This window comes from Pongo abelii, chromosome 5 (genome assembly GCF_028885655.2).
Source record: "Pongo abelii isolate AG06213 chromosome 5, NHGRI_mPonAbe1-v2.0_pri, whole genome shotgun sequence".
Classification (NCBI taxonomy): Eukaryota; Metazoa; Chordata; class Mammalia; order Primates; family Hominidae; genus Pongo; species Pongo abelii.
The window spans coordinates 80,198,194-80,221,714 of NC_071990.2; the positions used below are offsets into that span (position 1 = coordinate 80,198,194).

The 23,521-nt window shown below is 35.9% G+C and overlaps 1 protein-coding gene across 2 annotated transcripts in view; it reads right to left on the reverse strand.

Moving 5' to 3' along the window:
• LCA5 (lebercilin LCA5) overlaps positions 1–23,521 on the reverse strand; it is a 58,239-nt gene that overhangs the window by 18,136 nt on the left and 16,582 nt on the right. For both annotated transcript variants that reach the window (XM_024248673.3, XM_024248672.3), the window contains exons 2-3: positions 21,476–21,856; positions 15,990–16,519 (exon numbers count right to left, since the gene is read on the reverse strand). In XM_024248673.3, coding sequence (XP_024104441.3) covers positions 15,990–16,519; positions 21,476–21,665 — 720 coding nt within the window. In that variant the 5' untranslated portion in view covers positions 21,666–21,856. The remainder of the gene's footprint in view (positions 1–15,989; positions 16,520–21,475; positions 21,857–23,521) is intronic.

Genomic DNA, 23,521 nt, shown 5'->3' on the forward strand with positions numbered 1-23,521 from the left:
CACTACCACAGAACAATTCAGTTTTATCTGGTTGCCTGTGAAGAAATGCCAAAATTGGGGGAGGAGCCAAGATGGCCGAATAGGAACAGCTCCGGTCTACAGCTCCCAGTGTGAACGACGCAGAAGACGGGTGATTTCTGCATTTCCATCTGAGGTACCGTGTTCATCTCACTAGGGAGTGCCAGACAGTGGGCGCAGGCCAGTGGGTGAGTGCACCGTGCACCAGCCGAAGCAGGGGCAAGGCATTGCCTCACTCGGGAAGCGCAAGGGGTCAGGGAGTTCCCTTTCCAGGGGTGACAGACGGCACCTGGAAAATCGGGCCACTCCCACCCGAATACTGTGCTTTTCCGACGGGCTTAGGAAACGGTGACCCAAGAGATTATAGCCCGCACCTGGCTCAGAGGATCCTATGCCCACGGAGTCTCGCTGATTGCTAGCACAGCAGTCTGAGATCAAACAGCAAGGCGGCAGCGAGGCTGGGGGAAGGGCGCCCGCCATTGCCCAGGCTCGCTTAGGTAAAGAAAGCAGCCGGGAAACTTGAACTGGGTGGAGCCCACCACAGCCCAAGGAGGCCTGCCTGCCTCTGTAGGCTCCACCTCTGGGGGCAGGGCACAGGCAAACAAAAAGACAGCAGTAACCTCTGCAGACTTAAATGTCCCTGTCTGACAGCTTTGAGGAGAGCAGTGGTTCTCCCAGCACGCAGCTGGAGATCTAAGAACGGGCAGACTGCCTCCTCAAGTGGGTCCCTGACCCCTGACCCCCAAGCAGCCTAACTGGGAGGCACCCCCCAGGAGGGGCAGACTGACACCTCACACGGCCGGCCAGGTACTCCAACAGACCTGCAGCTGAAGGTCCTGTCTGTTAGAAGGAAAACTAACAGAAAGGACATCCACACCAAAAACCCATCTATACATCACCATCATCAAAGACCAAAAGTAGATAAAACCACAAAGATGGGGAAAAAACAGAGCAGAAAAACTGGAAACTCTAAAAACCAGAGTACCTCTCCTCCTCCAAAGGAATGCAGTTCCTCACCAGCAACGGAACAAAGCTGGACAGAGAATGACTTTGACGAGCTGAGAGAAGGCGGCTTCAGACGATCAAATTCCTCCGAGCTACGGGAGGATATTCAAACCAAAGGCAAAGAAGTTGAAAACTTTGAAAAAAATTTAGAAGAATGTATAACTAGAATAACCAATACAGAGAAGTGCTTAAAGGAGCTGATGGAGCTGAAAACCAAGGCTCGAGAACTACGTGAAGAATGCAGAAGCCTCAGGAGCCGATGCGATCAAATGGAAGAAAGGGTATCAGCCCTGGAAGATGAAATGAATGAAATGAAGCGAGAAGGGAAGTTTAGAGAAAAAAGAATAAAAAGAAACGAGCAAAGCCTCCAAGAAATGTGGGACTATGTGAAAGGACCAAATCTACGTCTGATTGGTGTACCTGAAAGTGACGGGGAGAATGGAACCAAGTTGGAAAACACTCTGCAGGATATTATCCAGGAGAACTTCCCCAATCTAGCAAGGCAGGCCAACATTCAGATTCAGGAAATACAGAGAACGCCACAAAGATACTCCTTGAGAAGAGCAACTCCAAGACACATAATTGTCAGATTCACCAAAGTTGAAATGAAGAAAAAAATGTTAAGGGCAGACAGAGAGAAAGGTCAGGTTACCATCAAAGGGAAGCCCATCAGACTAACAGCGGATCTCTCGGCAGAAACCCTACAAGCCAGAAGAGAGTGGGGGCCAATATTCAACATTCTTAAAGAAAAGAATTTTCAACCCAGAATTTCATATCCAGCCAAACTAAGCTTCATAAGTGAAGGAGAAATAAAATACTTTACAGACAAGCAAATGCTGAGAGATTTTGTCACCACCAGGCCTGCCCTAAAAGAGCTCCTGAAGGAAGCGCTAAACATGGAAAGGCACAACCGGTACCAGCCGCTGCAAAATCATGCCAAAATGTAAAGACCATCGAGACTAGGAAGAGACTGCATCAACTAACGAGCAAATTAACCAGCTAACATCATAATGACAGGATCAAATTCACACATAACAATATTAACTTTAAATGTAAATGGACTAAATGCTCCAATTAAAAGACACAGACTGGCAAATTGGATAAAGACTCAAGACCCATCAGTGTGCTGTATTCAGGAAACCCATCTCACGTGCAGAGACACACATAGGCTCAAAATAAAAGGATGGGGGAAGATCTACCAAGCAAATGGAAAACAAAAAAAGGCAGGGGTTGCAATCCTAGTCTCTGATAAAACAGACTTTAAACCAACAAAGATCAAAAGAGACAAAGAAGGCCATTACATAATGGTAAAGGGATTAATTCAACAAGAAGAGCTAACTATCCTAAATATATATGCACCCAATACAGGAGCACCCAGATTCATAAAGCAAGTCCTGAGTGACCTACAAAGAGACTTAGACTCCCACACATTAATAATGGGAGACTTTAACACCCCACTGTCAACATTAGACAGATCAACGAGACAGAAAGTCAACAAGGATACCCAGGAATTGAACTCAGCTCTGCACCAACCGGACCTAATAGACATCTACAGAACTCTCCACCCCAAATCAACAGAATATACATTTTTTTCAGCACCACACCACACCTATTCCAAAACTGACCACATACTTGGAAGTAAAGCTCTCCTCAATAAATGTAAAAGAACAGAAATTATAACAAACTATCTCTCAGATCACAGTGCAATCAAGCTAGAACTCAGGATTAAGAATCTCACTCAAAACCGCTCAACTACATGGAAACTGAACAACCTGCTCCTGAATGACTACTGGGTACATAACGAAATGAAGGCAGAAATAAAGATGTTCTTTGAAACCAACGAGAACCAAGACACAACATACCAGAATCTCTGGGATGCATTCAAAGCAGTGTGTAGAGGGAAATTTATAGCACTAAATGCCCACAAGAGAAAGCAGGAAAGATCCAAAATTGACACCTTAACATCACAATTAAAAGAACTAGAAAAGCAAGAGCAAACACATTCAAAAGCTAGCAGAAGGCAAGAAATAACTAAAATCAGAGCAGAACTGAAGGAAATAGAGACACAAAAAACCCTTCAAAAAATTAATGAATCCAGGAGCTGGTTTTTTGAAAGGATCAACAAAATTGATAGACTGCTAGCAAGATTAATAAAGAAAAAAAGAGAGAAGAATCAAATAGATGCAATAAAAAATGATAAAGGGGATATCACCACCGATCCCACAGAAATACAAACTACCATCAGAGAATACTACAAACAACAAACACCTCTACGCAAATAAACTAGAAAATCTAGAAGAAATGGATAAATTCCTCAACACATACACCCTCCCAAGACTAAACCAGGAAGAAGTTGAATCTCTGAATAGACCAATAACAGGAGCTGAAATTGTGGCAATAATCAATAGCTTACCAACCAAAAAAAGTCCAGGACCAGATGGGTTCACAGCCGAATTCTACCAGAGGTACAAGGAGGAACTGGTACCATTCCTTCTGAAACTATTCCAATCAATAGAAAAAGAGGGAATCCTCCCTAACTCATTTTATGAGGCCCAGCATCATCCTGATACCAAAGCCTGACAGAGACACAACAAAAAAAGAGAATTTTAGACCAATATCCTTGATGAACATTGATGCAAAAATCCTCAATAAAATACTGGCAAATAGAATCCAGCAGCACATCAAAAAACTTATCCACCATGATCAAGTGGGCTTCATCCCTGGGATGCAAGGCTGGTTCAATATACACAAATCAATAAATGTAATCCAGCATATAAACAGAACGAAAGACAAAAACCACATGATTATCTCAATAGATGCAGAAAAGGCCTTTGACAAAAGTCAACAACCCTTCATGCTAAAAACTCTCAATAAATTAGGCATTGATGGGACGTATCTCAAAATAGTAAGAGCTATCTATGACAAACCCACAGCCAATATCATACTGAATGGGAAAAACTGGAAGCATTCCCTTTGAAAACTGGCACAAGACAGGGATGCCCTCTCTCACCACTTCTATTCAACATAGTGTTGGAAGTTCTGGCCAGGGCAATTAGGCAGGAGAAGGAAATAAAGGGTATTCAATTAGGAAAAGAGGAAGTCAAATTGTCCCTGTTTGCAGATGACATGATTGTATATCTAGAAAACCCCATTGTCTCAGCCCAAAATCTCCTTAAGCTGATAAGCAACTTCAGCAAAGTCTCAGGATACAAAATCAATGTACAAAAATCACAAGCATTCTTATACATCAATAACAGACAAACAGAGAGCCAAATCATGAGTGAACTCCCATTCACAATTGCTTCAAAGAGAATAAAATACCTAGGAATCCAACTTATAAGGGATGTGAAGGACCTCTTCAAGGAGAACTACAAACCACTGCTCAAGGAAATAAAAGAGGATACAAACAAATGGAAGAACATTCCATGCTCATGGGTAGGAAGAATCAATATCGTGAAAATGGCCATCCTTCCCAAGGTAATTTAGATTCAATGCCATCCCCATCAAGCTACCAATGACTTTCTTCACAGAATTGGAAAAAACTACTTTAAAGTTCATATGGAACCAAAACAGAGCCCGCATCACCAAGTCAATCCTAAGCCAAAAGAACAAAGCTGGAGGCATCACACTTCCTGACTTCAAACTATACTACAAGGCTACAGTAACCAAAACAGCATGGTACTGGTACCAAAACAGAGATATAGATCAATGGAACAGAACAGAGCCCTCAGAAATAATGCCACATATCTACAACTATCTGATCTTTGACAAACCTGAGAAAAACAAGCAATGGGGAAAGGATTCCCTATTTAATAAATGGTGCTGGGAAAACTGGCTAGCCATATGTAGAAAGCTGAAACTGGATCCCTTCCTTACACCTTATACAAAAATCAATTCAAGATGGATTAAAGACTTAAATGTTAGACCTAAAACCATAAAAACCCTAGAAGAAAACCTAGGCATCACCATTCAGGACATAGGCACGGGCAAGGACTTCATGTCTAAAACACCAAAAGCAATGGCCACAAAAGCCAAAATTGACAAATGGGATCTAATTAAACTAAAGAGCTTCTGCACAGCAAAAGAAACTACCATCAGAGTGAACAGGCAACCTACAGAATGGGAGAAAATTTTCACAACCTACTCATCTGACAAAGGGCTAATATCCAGACTCTACAATGAACTCCAACAAATTTACAAGAAAAAAAACAAACAGCCCCATCAAAAAGTGGGCGAAGAACATGAACAGACACTTCTCAAAAGAAGACATTTATGCAGCCAAAAAACACATGAAAAAATGCTCACCATCACTGGCCATCAGAGAAATGCAAATCAAAACCACAATGAGATACCATCTCACACCAGTTAGAATGGCAATCATTAAAAAGTCAGGAAACAACAGGTGCTGGAGAGGATGTGGAGAAATAGGAACACTTTTAGACTGTTGGTGGGACTGTAAACTAGTTCAACCCTTGTGGAAGTCAGTGTGGCGATTCCTCAGGGATCTAGAACTAGAAATTCCATTTGACCCAGCCATCCCATTACTGGGTATATATCCAAAGGACCATAAATCATGCTGCTATAAAGACACATGCACACGTATGTTTATTGCGGCATTATTCACAATAGCAAAGACTTGGAACCAACCCAAATGTCCAACAATGATAGACTGGATTAAGAAAATGTGGCACATATACACCATGGAATACTATGCAGCCATCAAAAATGATGAGTTCATGTCCTTTGTAGGGACATGGATGAAATTGGAAATCATCATTCTCAGTAAACTATCGCAAGAACAAAAAACCAAACATCGCATATTCTCACTCATAGGTGGGAATTGAACAATGAGAAAACATGGACACAGGAAGGGGAACATCACACTTCGGGGACTGTTGTGGGGTGGGGGGAGGGGGGAGGGATAGCATTGGGAGATATACCTAATGCTAGATGACGAGTTAGTGGGTGCAGCGCACCAGCATGGCACAGGTATACATATGTAACTTACCTGCACATTGCGCACATGTACCATAAAACCTAAAGTATAATAATAATAATAATAAATAAATAAATCAAAAAAAAAATAAATAAAAATAAAAAAAGTAAAAAAAAAGAACTGCCAAAATTTGAAAAACCAATAGACCAAATCAGTAGTTTCAAACCTTTTTAAAAAAAAACAGTAGAACTCTTGAAGTCCACTGAGCTCAAATTGAAAACCACTGCACTAAATTATTTCCACGGGCCTTTCAAACTCAAGAATGCTACCATGCTTTAATGTATTTACCTTTAATTAATGTACTTTTAGTATATTTCTCTTTTTCCACTCATACATTACGTGTCCAGTAAGTACCAAGCACTGAGCCAGACTCATTATGAACTTTACCCCTAACCCTGTTTATGATCACCCGCAAACTTTTACAGACTGGAAACTAAGGTTCAAATAATTTAAGTGGTGTATCACACATCATAAAGCTGGAATGGTGTATAACCAGAATTTGAAACTTGTGTGTGTGTGTGTGTGTGTGTGTGTGTGTGTGTATAAAGTTCCACTTGGAACCTAATAGGTTAAAGGGTAGGTATTAACAGTCTAATTAATAGTCTAATTAAAATATAAGCTAAAATTTTTAAAATTTGACCTTGAATTCTAAGCCAATAACTTGTAACTCAACTAAGCAAAGTCCATCAATGTTTCCATATTAAAGATGCTTTCATAAAAATGTAAATGCCTAGGGGATGAGAAACAAAAAATGTAAATGCTCTAGAATTTCCTGGAATGATAATAACCACAAGAAAGGCCAATTTAATCCTCCCAAAATGAAGAATTTAACTTTGATTCAAGAACAACTATTATCCAGTACCACTCTTTAGAGTCCTGATATTAACAAATAGCCAAAAATGATTTTATAATGCTCTACTGACCCCGGGACTTCCTCTTCCAGGCTTTTTCCATTAGTATGCTAACATACACATATAAAAACTTATGTTTAATGTTTTGCATCTTTTATACTACCTCAAAACAAAAGCCAACATATATATTAATGTTAAAAGAATAACTTTAGACACATTAGCAGAGTTTATTTGAGCCAATTCACAAACTGGGCAGCAACTAGAACCAGAATAAGTTCAGAGTGACTCCAAGGCTGCCAGATGGTCAGGTAACACTTATGGACAGAAAAAGGGAAGTGACATACAGAAAACAGAAGTGAGGTAAAGAAACAGGTGGGCTGGTTACAGCTTGGTGTCTGCACTACTTGAACATAGTTTGAATAGTTGGCCACTGGTGATTGGCTGAACTCTGTGACTGGTACAAGAGTATCTAACAGTCTGTTTACATATCCAGTTAGATTATAGGTCGCTATGTATGGAGAAACTTTTAGGCCAAACTTAAAATATGAAAGAAGACAGCTTTAGGCTAAACTTAAATTTAACATTAATAAGGAAAGGGTTCATCATATTATGATATATCTACACAATGGAATAATATGCAGCCTTTAAAAAGCATGAGACTGATTTTTTCGTGCGTGTGCAAAAATACACACACATATCTAATATATGTATATAACATGATAATATGTAAAAAGTGCCAAAATATACTTTTCAGTGAAAAAAAAATGTATTGAACAATGTGTATGGTACACTCTCATCTGTGGTAAGAGAATGAAAAATGGACATTAATATATAGATGAGATTGCACACATAGCAACAATTTCTTAACAGTGACTGTTTCTTTGGAAGGGGCTTGCAAAGCATAGCATAGAAGGGAAACTGATGTTTCATTGTCTATCCTTTTGTATTATTTGAATTTTAAGCCCTGTTTTAGTGCTTGTATTACTTTTTCAATGGGAAGGTTATCTTAGATATTAACACAAAATTGCCTTAACAGTTGTTCTACCTAAATGGGTAGTTTCTAAGGACACTGCAAAGCTTATTTTCTGAAACTGTTTTAAGCTTTGCCCTTCAATCAAAAATCTCATAATTTCATCATAAATCTTCTCCCTCCAGAAAAGGTAAAAATATACATAAATAATAAAATCTAGGCAGTTCTTTGATTATACAATAAAAATTAGTAGAATCTCAATGAATATTTTATCTTCTAAGCAATTATTCTTTTCAACAATAGGAATTTTTCATTTCTCCAACATTAAATAATAGGTATAATAAGGACTTAATTGGGGGGCATAAATATAATTTACCATGTTAAAAACACTTTTTGCATATGAAAGGTTTGAAAGTATGAATTTAGACTCATCAGATGTCAGAACCGAATGTCACCTCAGAAATCATTCCGTTTAATTTCTCAGATGAAATGACTGCAACCTGGAGGTTAGGAGAACTGTACAAACTCAGAATTAGACAAGAACAGGGCTAACCTGGTTTGACCATTATTCTGTCCTAATTAGCTTCATTTGTTAGATAAATGCAGAACAGGTAGGAGAGGCAAAGGCAGGCTTCTGGATTTGGGTTTCTGAAGGGTGAAAGGGCAGAAAAACTTTCACAGCAGCTTCCAAGCCACTAGAGCAAAATATAGCAGGGAAAGATAAAGGAAAGTGATCCTACCTGGCCCAATACTAGACAGTTCACTTCCAGTTCTGAATAAACTAAGAAGAGTAAAGAGAAGATGATGCTGTTATCTAGGAAGACAAACTAGGAAGAGTAAAGGGAAGACAATATAAGTAAAGGGAAGAATTTCAATTCTTACTTTTGAAAGTGGTTTACATGGAAGCAATCAACAAGCAACACTTATAATACACCTACTTGAGGGCAGCTGTAGGGTCAAGAGAATTTGAATACCAATCTCTTATAGTAAAATCTACTAAAAGAAAAAGAAGTTTATTCAAACTTCCTTTAATAGCTCCATTGATACTGAGCTGTATGATGATACTCAAGCATTCCCCAAAATCTTTAGAAATTTTAAAAAGGAAAGTCTTTATTTCTTTTTGTTTTTTTAACAAAGTAATTCACTCTGTGCCAACTTAAAGAGTTGAATTTTTATATGTACTAAATGTGTACCCTACTACTAGAGTCCTTTTAATAATTATGTACATAATATTACATTCCTGATCTTTTCATAATGCTTGGAAGATAGTTTCCCATTTCATGATTATGGTTTCTTATGATAGTTGCCTTTCATGATATTTGCTTTATGACACACTGTTGGTCATAGCTATGATTGATCTGCTATTGCATCCCTGGTCAGGAATACAACCCCAACAGTAAGTCTTTCTTATAAGGAGTTAGGACGGAATTGATGCCTTTACTTTCACCCCCTATTTAAAGCCAGTCTCTAGACCACTAAGAAATGGTGCAGTCTTGCAGTCACTAAAAGAAACTGCATATTAGCGGAATTACTAATGAAGTTTCTAACAAAGAACTGCCTATGTTAAGTCAGTGATTCATAAAGAATGATGTGAAAACCCTTAAAGGTCCCTGAGACACTTTGGAGGGTCTTCAAAGTCAAAACTATTTTATAATACTAAGATTATATTTGCTATTTTCACTCATATTGTGTCATGAGTATACAATGGGGTTTCCCAAAGGCTCCACTGAAACATTTACATGTTTGGAAAGTCTGTATAACTCAATGAACCAGTATTTTCCAAATGACCAATGTGTGATGTAAAACATCCATTGAAAGGCGACCAATGAATATCAGTGTATCCAGATACAAAAAGCTCATTAATATGGTTTCATATTCCTCCATTGCAACTAACCATTAAGAAATCACTTGTTAAGCTTTAGCATAATACCAAAAAAGAATATCCAGTTACCTGAAAAGGCTACCAAAATACTCCTCCATTTTCTAACTACTTTAGACATCTGTGTGAGGCTCAATTTTCTTCATACTTATCAATCACGACATAATGCAACAGATTGAAGCAGAAGCAGATATGAGGACCCAGCTGTCCCCTATTAAGCCAGGCATTAAAAAAATTAAAAAATATAAAATTATGCACTCTTGTCCTAATTTATTTTTGGTTTGAGAAATACAGATTTTTTGTTAAAAGATCTTATAACACATAATGAGCTGCTTGTTACTAAGTGAATTAAGATAAATTTTTTAATGTTCTCAATTTTTATTTCAAATGTGCTAAATATACATAAACAAAAGCTGGGGGAAGGTGTCAATAATTTTTAAGAGTATAAAGCGGTCTTGAGAGCAAAGGTTTGAAAATCACTACTTTATATAACTAAAAAATGTTTTTCTTCCATAAAAGTTAGGCTGTACATGTGTTACGGTTTTATTTAAATATTGTATGGCATATGTATATGTATGGTAGATGCACCTGACAGCAATAACTAAACTTAAGCACACCTTGAGAATGATCCTGTATGGCAGACACATCTGAATGTGTGTTCAGAGTTCCAAGCAGTGGCCAACCCAAGAGATTCATTCCTTACCTGTGAGGAACATCTGAGTCCCTGGCCTGTCCCGTGGAATGCTGGCCATACAGGGAATCCAGACTCTTTGTTTTGGATTAAAAGAAGTTGCCAGGTGGAGGTTGTTAGGGGGTGGAGGTTAAGTGAAACTGCTATATAAACTGCATGCTTTCTGCAAGAGGTAGCAGTTCTACTGTCCAGCCCACCACCACTGGACTACCCTGTATGCAAATTACCCTCAGTAAATCTTATGTCTCATTTGCTGGCTCTGGATCTCTTTTTCAGACTTTTGAACCTGGTGCCATTCTTGTGGAAGTTAATAGGTATCCCACGTGACAAAATATTAAATTGAGGGTGATACATTGACAGGACTTTATTCAATAAATTTATTGATATAAAAGCCAAAATAAAGATATAAAGTCAACTCTAAGTAAGTAAGTATACACACTGAGGTAACTGTCTGCCCTTTTTACAGAGCTCAGGAAGTTTAATCCCATCAAGTTCTTCTCCATCCCTGGTCTATGGCCTGGAACTAGAGCAAACCACATCTTACAAGATAGGCTGTAATTTCTGAAGGAGGACAGACAACTGCCATGGTGGTTGTTCCCATAGATACCTTTGGCTGTTCGCCTCCCTAACCAGTTATCCATTTCTAAACTACTCCGTTTGTAAATTACTAAGATTCTGTGCATTCTGTCACTTCCATCAACAAACAAAATAAGCCTGTACCCAACTTACAGGTTGATGTCCTGGGGAAAAGTTTGTCACAGCTCAGCTAGTTACAGATAACCCTGAAGACACTTCACCCCACCCCCAGCACCCCCACTTAAGAAGGAATTGCAACTAGCAAGAAGAATGAGTTGTGGCCTGAAATCCTGGAATGGGACAAGCTATAAACAAATAAACAAAGCTGCTTGCCACAATTTCTAGCTTTATCTTAAAATAAAACAAAAAATTACAGCAAAAGAAAAAAAAAACACCACCACATAGACAAGTATCCTTACTAAAGAACATCACAGAACTTAACGATAACAGAGATCTTTACTAAGATTTTACTGTAATTTCAAGGGATACCCAGGATTTTCTTAGGTTTTAGTTAATTTGCAAAATGAAACATCACAATCAAGCTTCTGCTTTTTTCCCTTAATCAGTTAGTGGTTTAACTATACCAGAGTTAGAAGAGAAAGGATCAACAGTGTTGGCTGAAGTAAAATTTGAAAAATAAAATGAGGCACAAAAACAAATGCTAAATTTTACAGTAAAGTAAGAAACTCAATAGTAAATATTTCAAATTCTGGATTGACTGCTGAGATCATGAAAGATGTACATAATGGGTTAAAAACCAGAGGCTGCATTTAGGAAGTATGAAAAAGTAGGTTAAAAAGTAGAGAACAATTACCCTCAGGTGGGCTGTGCTGGCTACACTCCCCCCATCCCCTCAAATAACAAGAGAGCTACTATAGTACAACAGCTAATGTGAGGTTATTGGGTTAAGAGAAGTAGGTTCATGGCTGGGCGTGGTGGCTCACGCCTGTAATCCCAGTACTTTGGGAGGCCGAGGTGGGTGGATCACCTGAGATTAGGAGTTCGAGGCCAGCCTGACCAACATAGCGAATCCCGTCTCCACTGAAAATACAAAAATTAGCCGGGCATGGTGGTATGTGCCTGTAATCCCAGCTACTCAGGAGGCTGAGGCAGGAGAATCGCTTGAACCCAGGAGGTGGAGGTTGCAGTGAGCCGAGATCATGTTACTGCACTCCAGCCTGGACGACAGAGTGAGACTCTGTCTCAAAAAAAAAAAAAAAAAAAAAAAGTAGGTTCATAATAACATATTAAATATTGATTCCAATATAATGTCAATTATAGCAAAAATGAAGCAATTTAGATGTACCAACCCAACTTTGAGGTATAGAGCTGATAAATCCAGTATTTCTAAAACTTGGGAGTAAATTTATAAAACCAAGTCATACCTTGGTTTGCATAAAACATTCTTAACTCCTTGTGAAAATAACTTTTACAACAAAAATAAGCTTTGACATTCAAAAATAAAAGTTCAAAAGTAATTTTCTAATTCAGTAAGAATTGAGACCATTTAAAATTGCTCCAAAGGAAATAAAATATTGAGGTATAAATCTAAAACATATACAGATTTGTATCCTGAAAATTACAAAATAATGAGGAAAAAAATTGGATTCCCTAAATAAATGGAGACACATACTATGTGCAAGATTGGAAGATTCAGCACAGTAAAGATGTCAATTCTCCACAAACTAATCTATGTTTAATGCAATTCCTACAAAAATTCCAGGAAGATGTTTGTAGATGTAGACAAGCTTATTCTAAAATTTATGTGGAAAGACAGAGGATCAAGAGTAGCTAAAATAGTTAAAATGTTTAAAATGAGGTATAACATGAGAGGAATCAGTCTCTCCAATGTTAAGGTTTATTATGGATGCTGCAGGTAATCAAGAATGTATAGTAACAACAAAGGAATAGACACACAGATCAATAGAATAGAATAGAGACTACAGAAATAAACCCATAAAAATATGCCCAACTGACAAAAGTGCCAAAGCAATTCAGTGAAGGAGGGACATCTTTTTAACAAATGGTGCTGGAGTAACTACACATCCATAGGCCAAAGAAACAATAAAGAACCTCAACCTAAACCTCACATTCTATATAAAAATTAACTCAAAATGAATCATGGACTTAAGTGTAAAACATAAAATCATAACTATTTTATAAAACACTAAGTGGTATACCTTAAAAATAATCAATTTTTATTTGTCAATTATACCTCGATAAAGCTGGGAGATGAAAAAATAGAAGAAAATCTTTGGGACAAACAGGCAAAGACAATAGGGATAGGTGATGTGTTAGACTGGACACCAAAGCACAATCCATAAGAGATATATCTGCTAAACTGAACCACAGCAAAATTAAAAATTTCTCCTCTGAAAGACACTGTGAAAAGGATGACAAGCTACAGAATGGGAGAAAACTTTTGTAAACCACATATCTGACAAAAACCTTGTATCTGGATTATAATAAAGAATTCTCCAAAAATAGATAAAGCAAACAATCCAATTAGGAAATGGGCAGAAAACATGAATGAAATGCACAGATCTACAGATGGCACATAAGCACATGAAAAGATGTTCAACATCATTAGCCATTAGGGAAACGCAAATTAAAACCACAATGAGATGATGCTACATACCTATCAAGATGGCTAAAACTTTAAAAAGTGTTAACACCAAATGCTGGCAAGGATGCTGAGAAACTGGACCACTTACACACTACTGGCGGGGCAATAAAAAATGATACCACTTTAGAAAAGAGAATGTTCTGATGATTGTTACGAATGGAAAAAACAACAACAAAGAAAAAAATACAAAAAAAAAAAAGAGAATGGAATGGCAGTTTCTTACAACATCAAACATACATTTATCATAAAACCAGCAAGTGCACTTTCAGGCATATATCCCAGAGAAATTAAAATGTATATTCAAACAAAAATATACACATAAGTGGTCACAGCAGTTTTATTAGTCAAGAGCCCAAAACTGGAAACAAACCAAATATCCTTCAACAGATGTACCATAATACTCCATAGTACATCCATACCATGGAATACTCAGGGAAAAAGGAACTATTGATACATGCAACCATTTGAGTGAATGTATAAGCAGAATCTGCTAATGTCAAAAGGTTAGATACTGTGTGATTCCATTTATATAACATTCTTGAAATGACACAATTAGAGAAATAATGAGCAAATTCGCTGATGTCATAGGTTAGTGAGGGGAAGGCAAGAGGTAGCTGTGGTTGTAAAATGGTAAAATACAAGGAATTCTTGTGATGGAATTGGTCTATATCTTGATTACGTTGGTAGTCACACGAATCTATACACGTGATGAAACTGCACAGAACTAAATACACACACATGTAAAACTAGTGAAAGCTGAGTGCAGTTGATGAATTCTATGTATCACGACCAATTTCCTGGTTGTAATATTATAGTTATTCTACATATTTTTTTACAACTGCATGTCAATTTACAATGAACTCAAAATAAAAATTTAAAAACTTCCAATATGAAAAAAATGAGGATACTATATGGTTAACTACTAAAAAGACTTAACATTATAGGTGACTGATTTTCATGCTCCCAAGTGAGCAGTTATATAATTTACCTCCACGTATAACTCAGAAACCACAGGCTTAGTCCCACTTCTTATTCCTTCTCTCTTTCTTCTCCCTCTCCACCACCTGTCAATCCCCTTCACATAAGAGAAAACTGCAGTATATAGTTGTATATGTGTGTGTATGCACTGCAATTTCATGTTCTCTCTCTATATGTAGTTTTATATACACACTCAGCTATTTATCATATTTATTAATTAGCATTCTGTGCTCTTCGTAATTTTAAAATCCATTATGTGGCACATTTTATGCTTCCCTTTAAAAATAATTAAAATGTCAGTTATTTGTTGTTTATGGTAACTGTTCTCAGTCCCCACTCCTACCCTACTCCATGGGTAAGTGGCTCTTAAAAATAGTTTCTGTTTGCTTTGCACTATGAGCTGATCATTATTGGAACCTACATAATAGGATATCTTCTGTGCACTGAAACAGAAGACAATAATTGCAAATTTTGGAGGAAAAAAATAGCCGCTTTTTCTGGCCACTGATGTACAGTGCGTATTTAATAAGTCCCTGTCCCTGGGCATGGCACTGGTATAATGGGCATGGTATATTATATAGACTAAGTACCACAATATGCCATGTATTAAAAACATCTGATTAATATACTGCAGAAACCTAATTTATTTGTAGTTCTGAGCTTCCTTTGCTCACGCTCACAGCAAGCATTATTGCCGTACTTTTTCGTACCTTTGCTTTCCAAACTGCTTGTCAATTTTAAGCAACAGAACCTGACTCAGGGCTTCTGTTTGATACATATATATATAGAAGGTGGCAACTGAGTGCCCTGTGTAAAAGTCATGGGATAGGACTCTTTTCCTCTCTCCATTCAGGAAAGAAATACTTTTAAAAGAGCTGCTGTATTCTCAGACTAGTCAGTCAACGGTCTCCCACCCACCCTTTAACAGATTTTTCATTCTGGGGAGTAGGTGCATACCATGTCCAAAAAGATGTACTATAATTAATCTTTAATAAATAATGTGCATAAATATAAAAACAGAAGGCATTGTTCATGTGGCATTTCTTACATAGTGGCCCCAAAAGGTCAGTTTTATATACTATGGCTATTAGTGTCATTTCCAATTTTAGAGAAACAATCAGATAACCAAATATAGTATTTTCCCAGAATGACTATGATCCGTCAACCAACATGTAGCTCATTAATGTACACAATCTTTTGCATCTTCCTCTTAAATATAAAATCCTAAATTTTCCCAAATCTTTTAAATATAAAATCCAAATTTTCCCAAAACAGTACTAAAAATAGTTTTCATTTCCAAGCAAAGACCAAACTGCAATAAGCAATTTTAAGAGAGCATATTAAATGCCCAATGAGAAACATCCCAAGAAAGTACAATTAGAAGCTGTAGAAATTGTACCTTAATTCTTCTCTCGGTGTCATCTAACTTTAACTCTGCTGAAACTAGTTTCTTTGCCAAATCATCTCGTTCAGGTAGGTGTCTAGCTTCAGAGATCTCTTTCAGTTTCTGTAAGGAAAATTTTGTCCTAAATAGTTCACTTTCTGTATCTTTTACCCTTTTCTCAGTTGCCCGTTCTTTCTCTTGAGATTTTCTTAAGCGTTCTTTGAGTGCTGTAATCTCATTGTTATGACGAAATATGAGCTGTGAGATTTCATTTTCGGCATCTTCAAACTTATTCAGGGCTTTCTCCTGTCTGTACTGAAGCCTTTTCAAAGATTTATTTTCTTTTAGCAGCTCAGCTAACTTGACCTGGAGTTCAGATACTTCATTCTGCAACTCATTGATTTTTAGCAGTCTTGCAGACAGAATCCGTTTTGTAACAAGATCTGTATCTTTCCGAAGTGGCTCTCTATTGAGGCTCTGGGAGCGAAATCCCGCTCGGACTCCCTTTCTGTTTGGTAGACCCTTAGGGCTTGGTTTCCGAGGGGCTAAAAAAGAAACAGGAATAATGTAAAGTGAAAGCTGTACCAAACAGTGTTATTTATTCATCGTAACACAAGTGGGTCCGTAACATTCTTTAGTTATTTTTGTCATTAAGAAAGGATTTTACAATATTTAGTAAAATATCAAGTTTTATTTAGAGCTCTAAATAGGTTTCTATTAAGAAAGGTGTGCAATATTTTAAGAAAAATCATATCCCAATAGTTTATATGGAATTATTCTACATAGCTTTAAAAGACAGCAGTGTCAGGCTTTAACCATTTTTAACTTTTTAGATAAGATGGCAAGTCAGAATTCAAACATGAGCATAATCAGCATCATCAGCATTAGCATGGTGCATAACAAACACTGGACAAAACATTGTGATATTCAAGTCATTCATGCCAAGCTATTTGGGATCATTATTTCAAATGTGAAAATGTATGCTTTCAATTTGCATTTCTCTAATGATCAGTGATGTTGAGCTTTTTTCATATGCTTGTTGGCCATATGTATGTCTTCTTTTGAAAAGTGTCTGTTCATGTCCTTTCCTCACTTTTTAATGGGGTACAATGAGATACCGTCCCACATCAGTCAGAATGACTATTATCAAAAAGTAAAAAGAATAACAGATACTGGCAAGGCTGTGGAGAAAAAGGATCGTGTATACACTGTTGGTGGGAGTGTAAATTAGTTCAACCACTGTGAAAGACAGTGTGGCAATTCCTAAGACCTAAAGTCAGAAATACCATTTGACCCAGCAATTCCATTACTGGGTATATACCCAAAGGAAAAGAAATCATTCTATTTTAAAGACACATGCACATGTATGTTCACTGCAGCACTACTCACAATAGCAAAGACATGGAATCAACCAAAATGCTCACCAATGATAGAATGGATAAAGAAAATGTGGTACATATACACCATGGAATACTATACAGCCATAAGAAAGAATGAGATCATGTTCTTTGCAGGTTCATGAATGGAGCCGGAGGCCATTATCCTTAGCAAACTAACGCAGGAACAGAAAACCAGTAACACATGATTTCACTTGTAAGTGGAAGCTAAATGATGAGAACACATAGACATATAGAGGGGAACAAAACACACTGGGGCCTATTGGAGGGTGCAGGGCAAGAGGAGAGAGCAGATCAGGAAAAATACCTAATGGATACTAGGCTTAATGCCTGGGTGATGAAATAATTTGTACAACAAACCCCCATAACACACGTTTACCCATGTTATAAACCTGCACATCCTGCACATGTGTCCTTGAAATTAAAACTAAAAAAAAAAAAAGAAAAAAGAAAATGTATGTTTTCTCTACATTAATTACAACTTTCTCTATCTGGGGACAGGATGACAGCATATTATACACCGAGATTTGTGGCTCAAATTTATCAGTTAACTCTCTGGACAATTCAATCAAACCTTTCCAAGTCTATTTACCCAGCCCATAGAAAGAAGACAATGTTATCTATACAACTAGGTTGTTGGGAGAGTTAAATGTTCTGCATATTCTCTGTTGGTAATAAGAACATTCCACTTATCGGTGATGGAAAACAGAAAACAGAAGTACAGGTGTGTTTCTAAATGCTTCCACAGAGGATTTCTTTTCTGTGATGTTCAAATCAAAAACACCTAATGTGAGAAGATGAAAACAAAAATCACATCCTAAAAAATATAAGTATATGAAATATTTAAAGAATACATTTTAAATCACAACATTTCTCAAAAATTTGAAATAATGTTTTTATTTTTACTAAAAGTTCATTAGACTTATGCCTCAATATTCAGAGCACTGGCCCTTTAAAAGAGGCATTTGAAAGTCTGCTAAGAATAATGATCTTTAATCTACCATGGTAACTGCATTTTTTTTCCAAGGAGAAAATGCATTCCAGAGTAAAAAAATGAAGAAACACTAGAAGATCCAACCTTTCCTTCCCCATTTCATCAGCCATGGATACTTGATTCCATTATGTAAACAAGTAAAGAATAACAAGTAATTTTTACAATTTAACATTATAAAGTTTCATTAAAAAGATAAAAGATTTTATAAAAGCTGTTTGAATGTGTACCGATTTGGGATTCCAGCTCTGTAAATGATTGAATACATGAAAGGAAGCAGTAATAAAAAGAAATGAGGGAGTGCTTAATTATTGCAACTTTGAAACTATGCTATCCATTATGGTAGCCACTGCCACATACAGCTATTGAGAAGCTTGACAAGTGGGTAGCCCAAATTGGGATATGCTATAACTGTGAAACACACAATGGATTTTGAACACTTGATTCAAAAATAAAAATAATGCAAAATATTTCATAATGTTTTATATTTACTATCTGTAGAAATAATACTCACATATTATTAAAATTAATTTATTTGTTTTTTTTTAACCTGGTTACTAGAACATATAAAATTACATTTGTGGCTTCATTTTTGACCTGCATTATATTTCCAATGGGCAGCATTACTTTAGAATATAATTTTAAAGTTGAAATGTCCATCATTTCAGTTTTCTTTCCCAATATATGTAGTTAATGGAATTTTGGTATATATACGCTATTATGGGATATGTACTCAGCTCTTGGAATGACAGAAACTTAATACATAAAAATAATTATATATAAAGATGAATGTCAATTGTTCCAAATATGGTTTTTATGTACAAAATTACACCGCTCATAAAACTTCATAGAAAGAGCAACTTGTTTTATATGAAAAGTTAAAGCCTAATAATATAAGAATCAGGATAAAAATTTTTAGTCAGATAAAAAAGGGTTTCCATAACCAACTTTCTGACATCCTAGAACTCTGAGTATAAATTTTTTAGCATATTCTATAACTACAAACTGATCATTAACCTGAACTTACAAATATTTCCAGCTTTCATCTACCTTTTTATTTTCATTTTTAAAACTATAAGACAAAATATTTTAAACTATCAAGTGCTAATAAGAGTAAGAAGAAAGATGATTGTTGTATATATCATTCTTCATCTCTCCTTGTTAAGTCACTCCCAAAAAGTAGGTGGAAAATTGCTTTTTCTTCCTTCAGATGTTAAAAATAATATGACTCATTTTTTTAATGTAGTAAAAATAAATTATGCATCCACCAAAAAAATCAAGATATGTTTATATTATTGAAAAAACAAATAATGGAATAATATATAATAAATGAACGTGTATAACCAAAACTTATTAAATTTTACCATGAAAAATTTTGACACTGCATGAATTTTATGCAAAAAAAAGTAAAGTATGCTGAAAATTAAGGAAGGGGAAGGAAGAATATGCTATCAAACATGCAAACCCGAAAATTCGTTTAAAATGCTGTTTGAATCACATTTGTTTTGTCCTTAGGTTAGTCTATACTGATTGCAATTTAGTGTTTACAGAAACGTATCGGTTTGGTCTTGTTACTTGGTCTAAGGCAGACTAATTACCACAGATTTTAATTCAAAGGACAGTGTAAAACAGAAAACAGTACAAGTCAAATTGAAGACAATAATTGAAATTTTCTGGCTGATGCTGGAACTGTTTTTCACAGCTTTTCTCAATTATCTTCTCAAATAAGGTAAGGCTTACAAAGTTCTGACTCCTTAATTGGGTGGCCTCCTAAGTTGTTTCTGGGGAATGAAGAAAAAAATTAAAGTATTCCTTACCAATACTACCCTAGGTATTTCTTGAGACTAACAGGCATTTTCTAAGGTTCAACCCTAAGATCTGTTTTGTTAGTTCTTAATTATACAGCAAAAGTTTAATAAGAGATCATGCTCTCAACTACAAAATCATAACAAGCTCCTCACTGAGACAGATCTGGAGAAAGAGACCAAAATAAGAACAATAACAAAGCATTGTACTTACAAAAAAAGGAAAAGAAAAAGGTTCCCAACTGTTATAAATGGTTAGAAGTATGGAAATCCCTGAGGAGCTAGACTGGGGATCCATGAAAGGGTTTCTTTCAAAAGGAATACATATTCTTTGTAGTTTTTAATGAGCAAATATTATTTTTTGAAGTAAAAATTTATAAAGGCAAACTTAATTATGTCCTTGCTTAAATCCTTTCAATGGCTATTTGCCACAAAAACAGAGTCAATACATTAGCACAGGATGCAAGGCGTTTCATAATGTGGTCCCTTGTTTCCCTTTTCCACCCACAATTTTACCACTCCCGGCCTTGCAATCTAAACTCTCACCATTTTAAGCTACTGCTGTGCTACTTTTATTAATGGGTACTGTAATTATCTCATTTGCCTTATTTTTCTATGCTGTACTTGTAAACCTTACATATTTTGTTACTAACTACAATGGGGTTTTCTTGACCAGAGATTTATTGAGATGAAGATATTTGTAGAATATTACATAGTCAAATATGTATGAAGGCCTATTTCCATTCTAGTAACATTTTAATAATAAAAATGACTTCTAATGATTAATCCAGTTTCCATTATAACACACTTCAAAAGAAAGCAAATTAGACCAAAGGCCCCAATTCCATTCCTAGGTTTAATTTGAATTTTTACAGCAAATACTGTATTACCTACAGTAAGTAATTTTACTCAATCTATTAAAAAGTCCCTTAACCACTTTATGTCAATGCTTTTTCTACTTTCAAAAAATGAAGATACAAAAAGGTACATATGATTTACAAACTTTTTTGCCTTTACAGTACCTCAGAAACCCCAAGACAAGCATTTATTTAGGAAAAAGAAAAAACAAACTGAGAAGGCTATGTTTCCTTCTGTATATTGTATGACTTTGAATATAACAAATTTAATAGTACCATCAAGCAACATTTATATATACTTATAAGTATATAACCTATAAAATGTAAATCAGCCTACTTCCATGTATACAACAACATATATACTAATAAAAGAGTTTCATGCATACACATTTTCCTTAGGCACTCAAAATGAGTCTTCTAGGTCCACCAGACTCTTTTGAAGAATGCTTACCTTGGTGATGTACTTGGCCATCTGAAGTTTGTCTTTTAGGATTTTTTCTCCTAACACTTGCAGGTGAAGAACTGACCAGCGATGATCGGCCAGAAGACTGTGGCGTTTCAAAATCAGATGAATAAGAATAATGGTGTTTGCCTGCCTTTCTTTCTTGATCAGTACCTGGACTTACTGCTCTTTCCCCCATTGTTTTGAAAAATGGTCTCTATTCACATAATTTCACAGACTATTTTCTCCAGAGGAGACTATGACAATACTGAAAAACATTTTCACAGTCTTCAGATCCTGATAATATTCATTTCTGTGCAATCTATTCTCTCCACAATGTATTTGTAGATCACAATTCACATTAGCATCCAGAAGATAAACTTTTTTGCCCTGAAATTAAGGAATGGGAAAGGAGATTTATCATACAGTCTCTACAGTTTCTACAGTTAATTACAATGAAAGACACTAAAAGCAAAATAGTATATAGCTTACAATTTTTAAAAGAGGCTACAATCTATCTATATTTTCACAGATAAGTTACTTACAGTATTTGGAGAAAATACAGACTGTCATAGCCTAGATAGATAATAAGTAACTGACATACAACTACTTCTGAATAAATGTTAACTGAAGTTGACTGTTTAATTTTAAGAGTTATACTAGAGGCAAATGCTGAATTTTAACGGACAATAATGATCAAATCACCAGTTTTTTCTTTTTTAGGCAGGGAGGCAGTGGGAGTGGAGGTAGTGGTGATAGTAAACAACAAACCTGCTAATAAGAATAAATACACTTTGGGAGGCCGAGGTGGGCAGATTATGAGGTCAAGAGACCAACAAGGTGAAACCCCGTCTCTACTAAAAATACAAAAATTAGCTGGGCGTGGTGGCACATGCCTGTAGTCCCAGCTACTCGGGAGGCTGAGGCAGGAGAACTGCTTGAACCCAGGAGGCGGAGGTTGCAGTGAGCCAAGATGGTGCCACTGCACTCCAGCCTGGTGACAGAATGAGACTCCATTTCAAAAAAAAAAAAAAGAAAGAATAAAGAAAAAATAAAAATATTCAAGATTGACCACACAAAAAATGTAAAACTAAAGCATATTTTTTAAAAACTAAAAGAAAAAATATTTGATGAGAAACATTTGCAAACATGACAAAAAATTGTTATCATCTTCAACACATAAAAATATCATCCTTTGAGAAAAATATGAGGTAAAAAATTAAATGGGCAAAATATATAAGACTCCAAAAAGGCAACATAAATTATTAAAGATTTTTCAAAATAATAACACTCAATGCTGTCAGAGTTGCTATCAGAAAAAGATCCCTAGAGTTTTTTTGGAAAAACACTGGCAAAATGTATTGTCACTTTAATTATGCTTTAACCTTTGATACAATAATTTCTGGATTCCAATAAAATAATGCTAAAATTAGGAGAAAAGTTATGTGCAAATATTTAATGTAGTACATTTTTTTTAATGGAAGCAAATTAAATGCCTAATCATTGAGGAATAATTATTTTATAAATCCATACAGCATAATATCATGAAGCTACTGAAAATGTTTACAAAAAGTTTGTATTTAAGGAAAATGCTTATACTATTATCGTAAAGAAAAAATTCAAATTAGTGCATACAGTATGATCTCAACTACACATACTCATTAAAAAAATACTGAAAATACTATTATTCCTATCTGAATTCAGAAACTGAAAACATTTTCCAAGCAAGGAATACAAGAACACCAAAATAGTGCCTGCCTGACAACATGGATTTTAGATAATTTTATCTCTCCATTAACATATTCTGGTTTTCTAACAACAAAATTGGATTACTTTTATAATCCAATTTAGAAGAAACAAACATCTCATTGATGAAATTAGTATTAAAAGTATCGTTCTTCTAGTAATAACATATGAAAGGACATGCACAAGGCAGCACTACTTATTGCAGCACTATTATAAGTAGAAAACTAAAACAATAAAATGACCAGTAAGAACTGGTCTTACAAACTATAAACTTCCACACAATGAAGTATATGTAATACTATGAAGCTA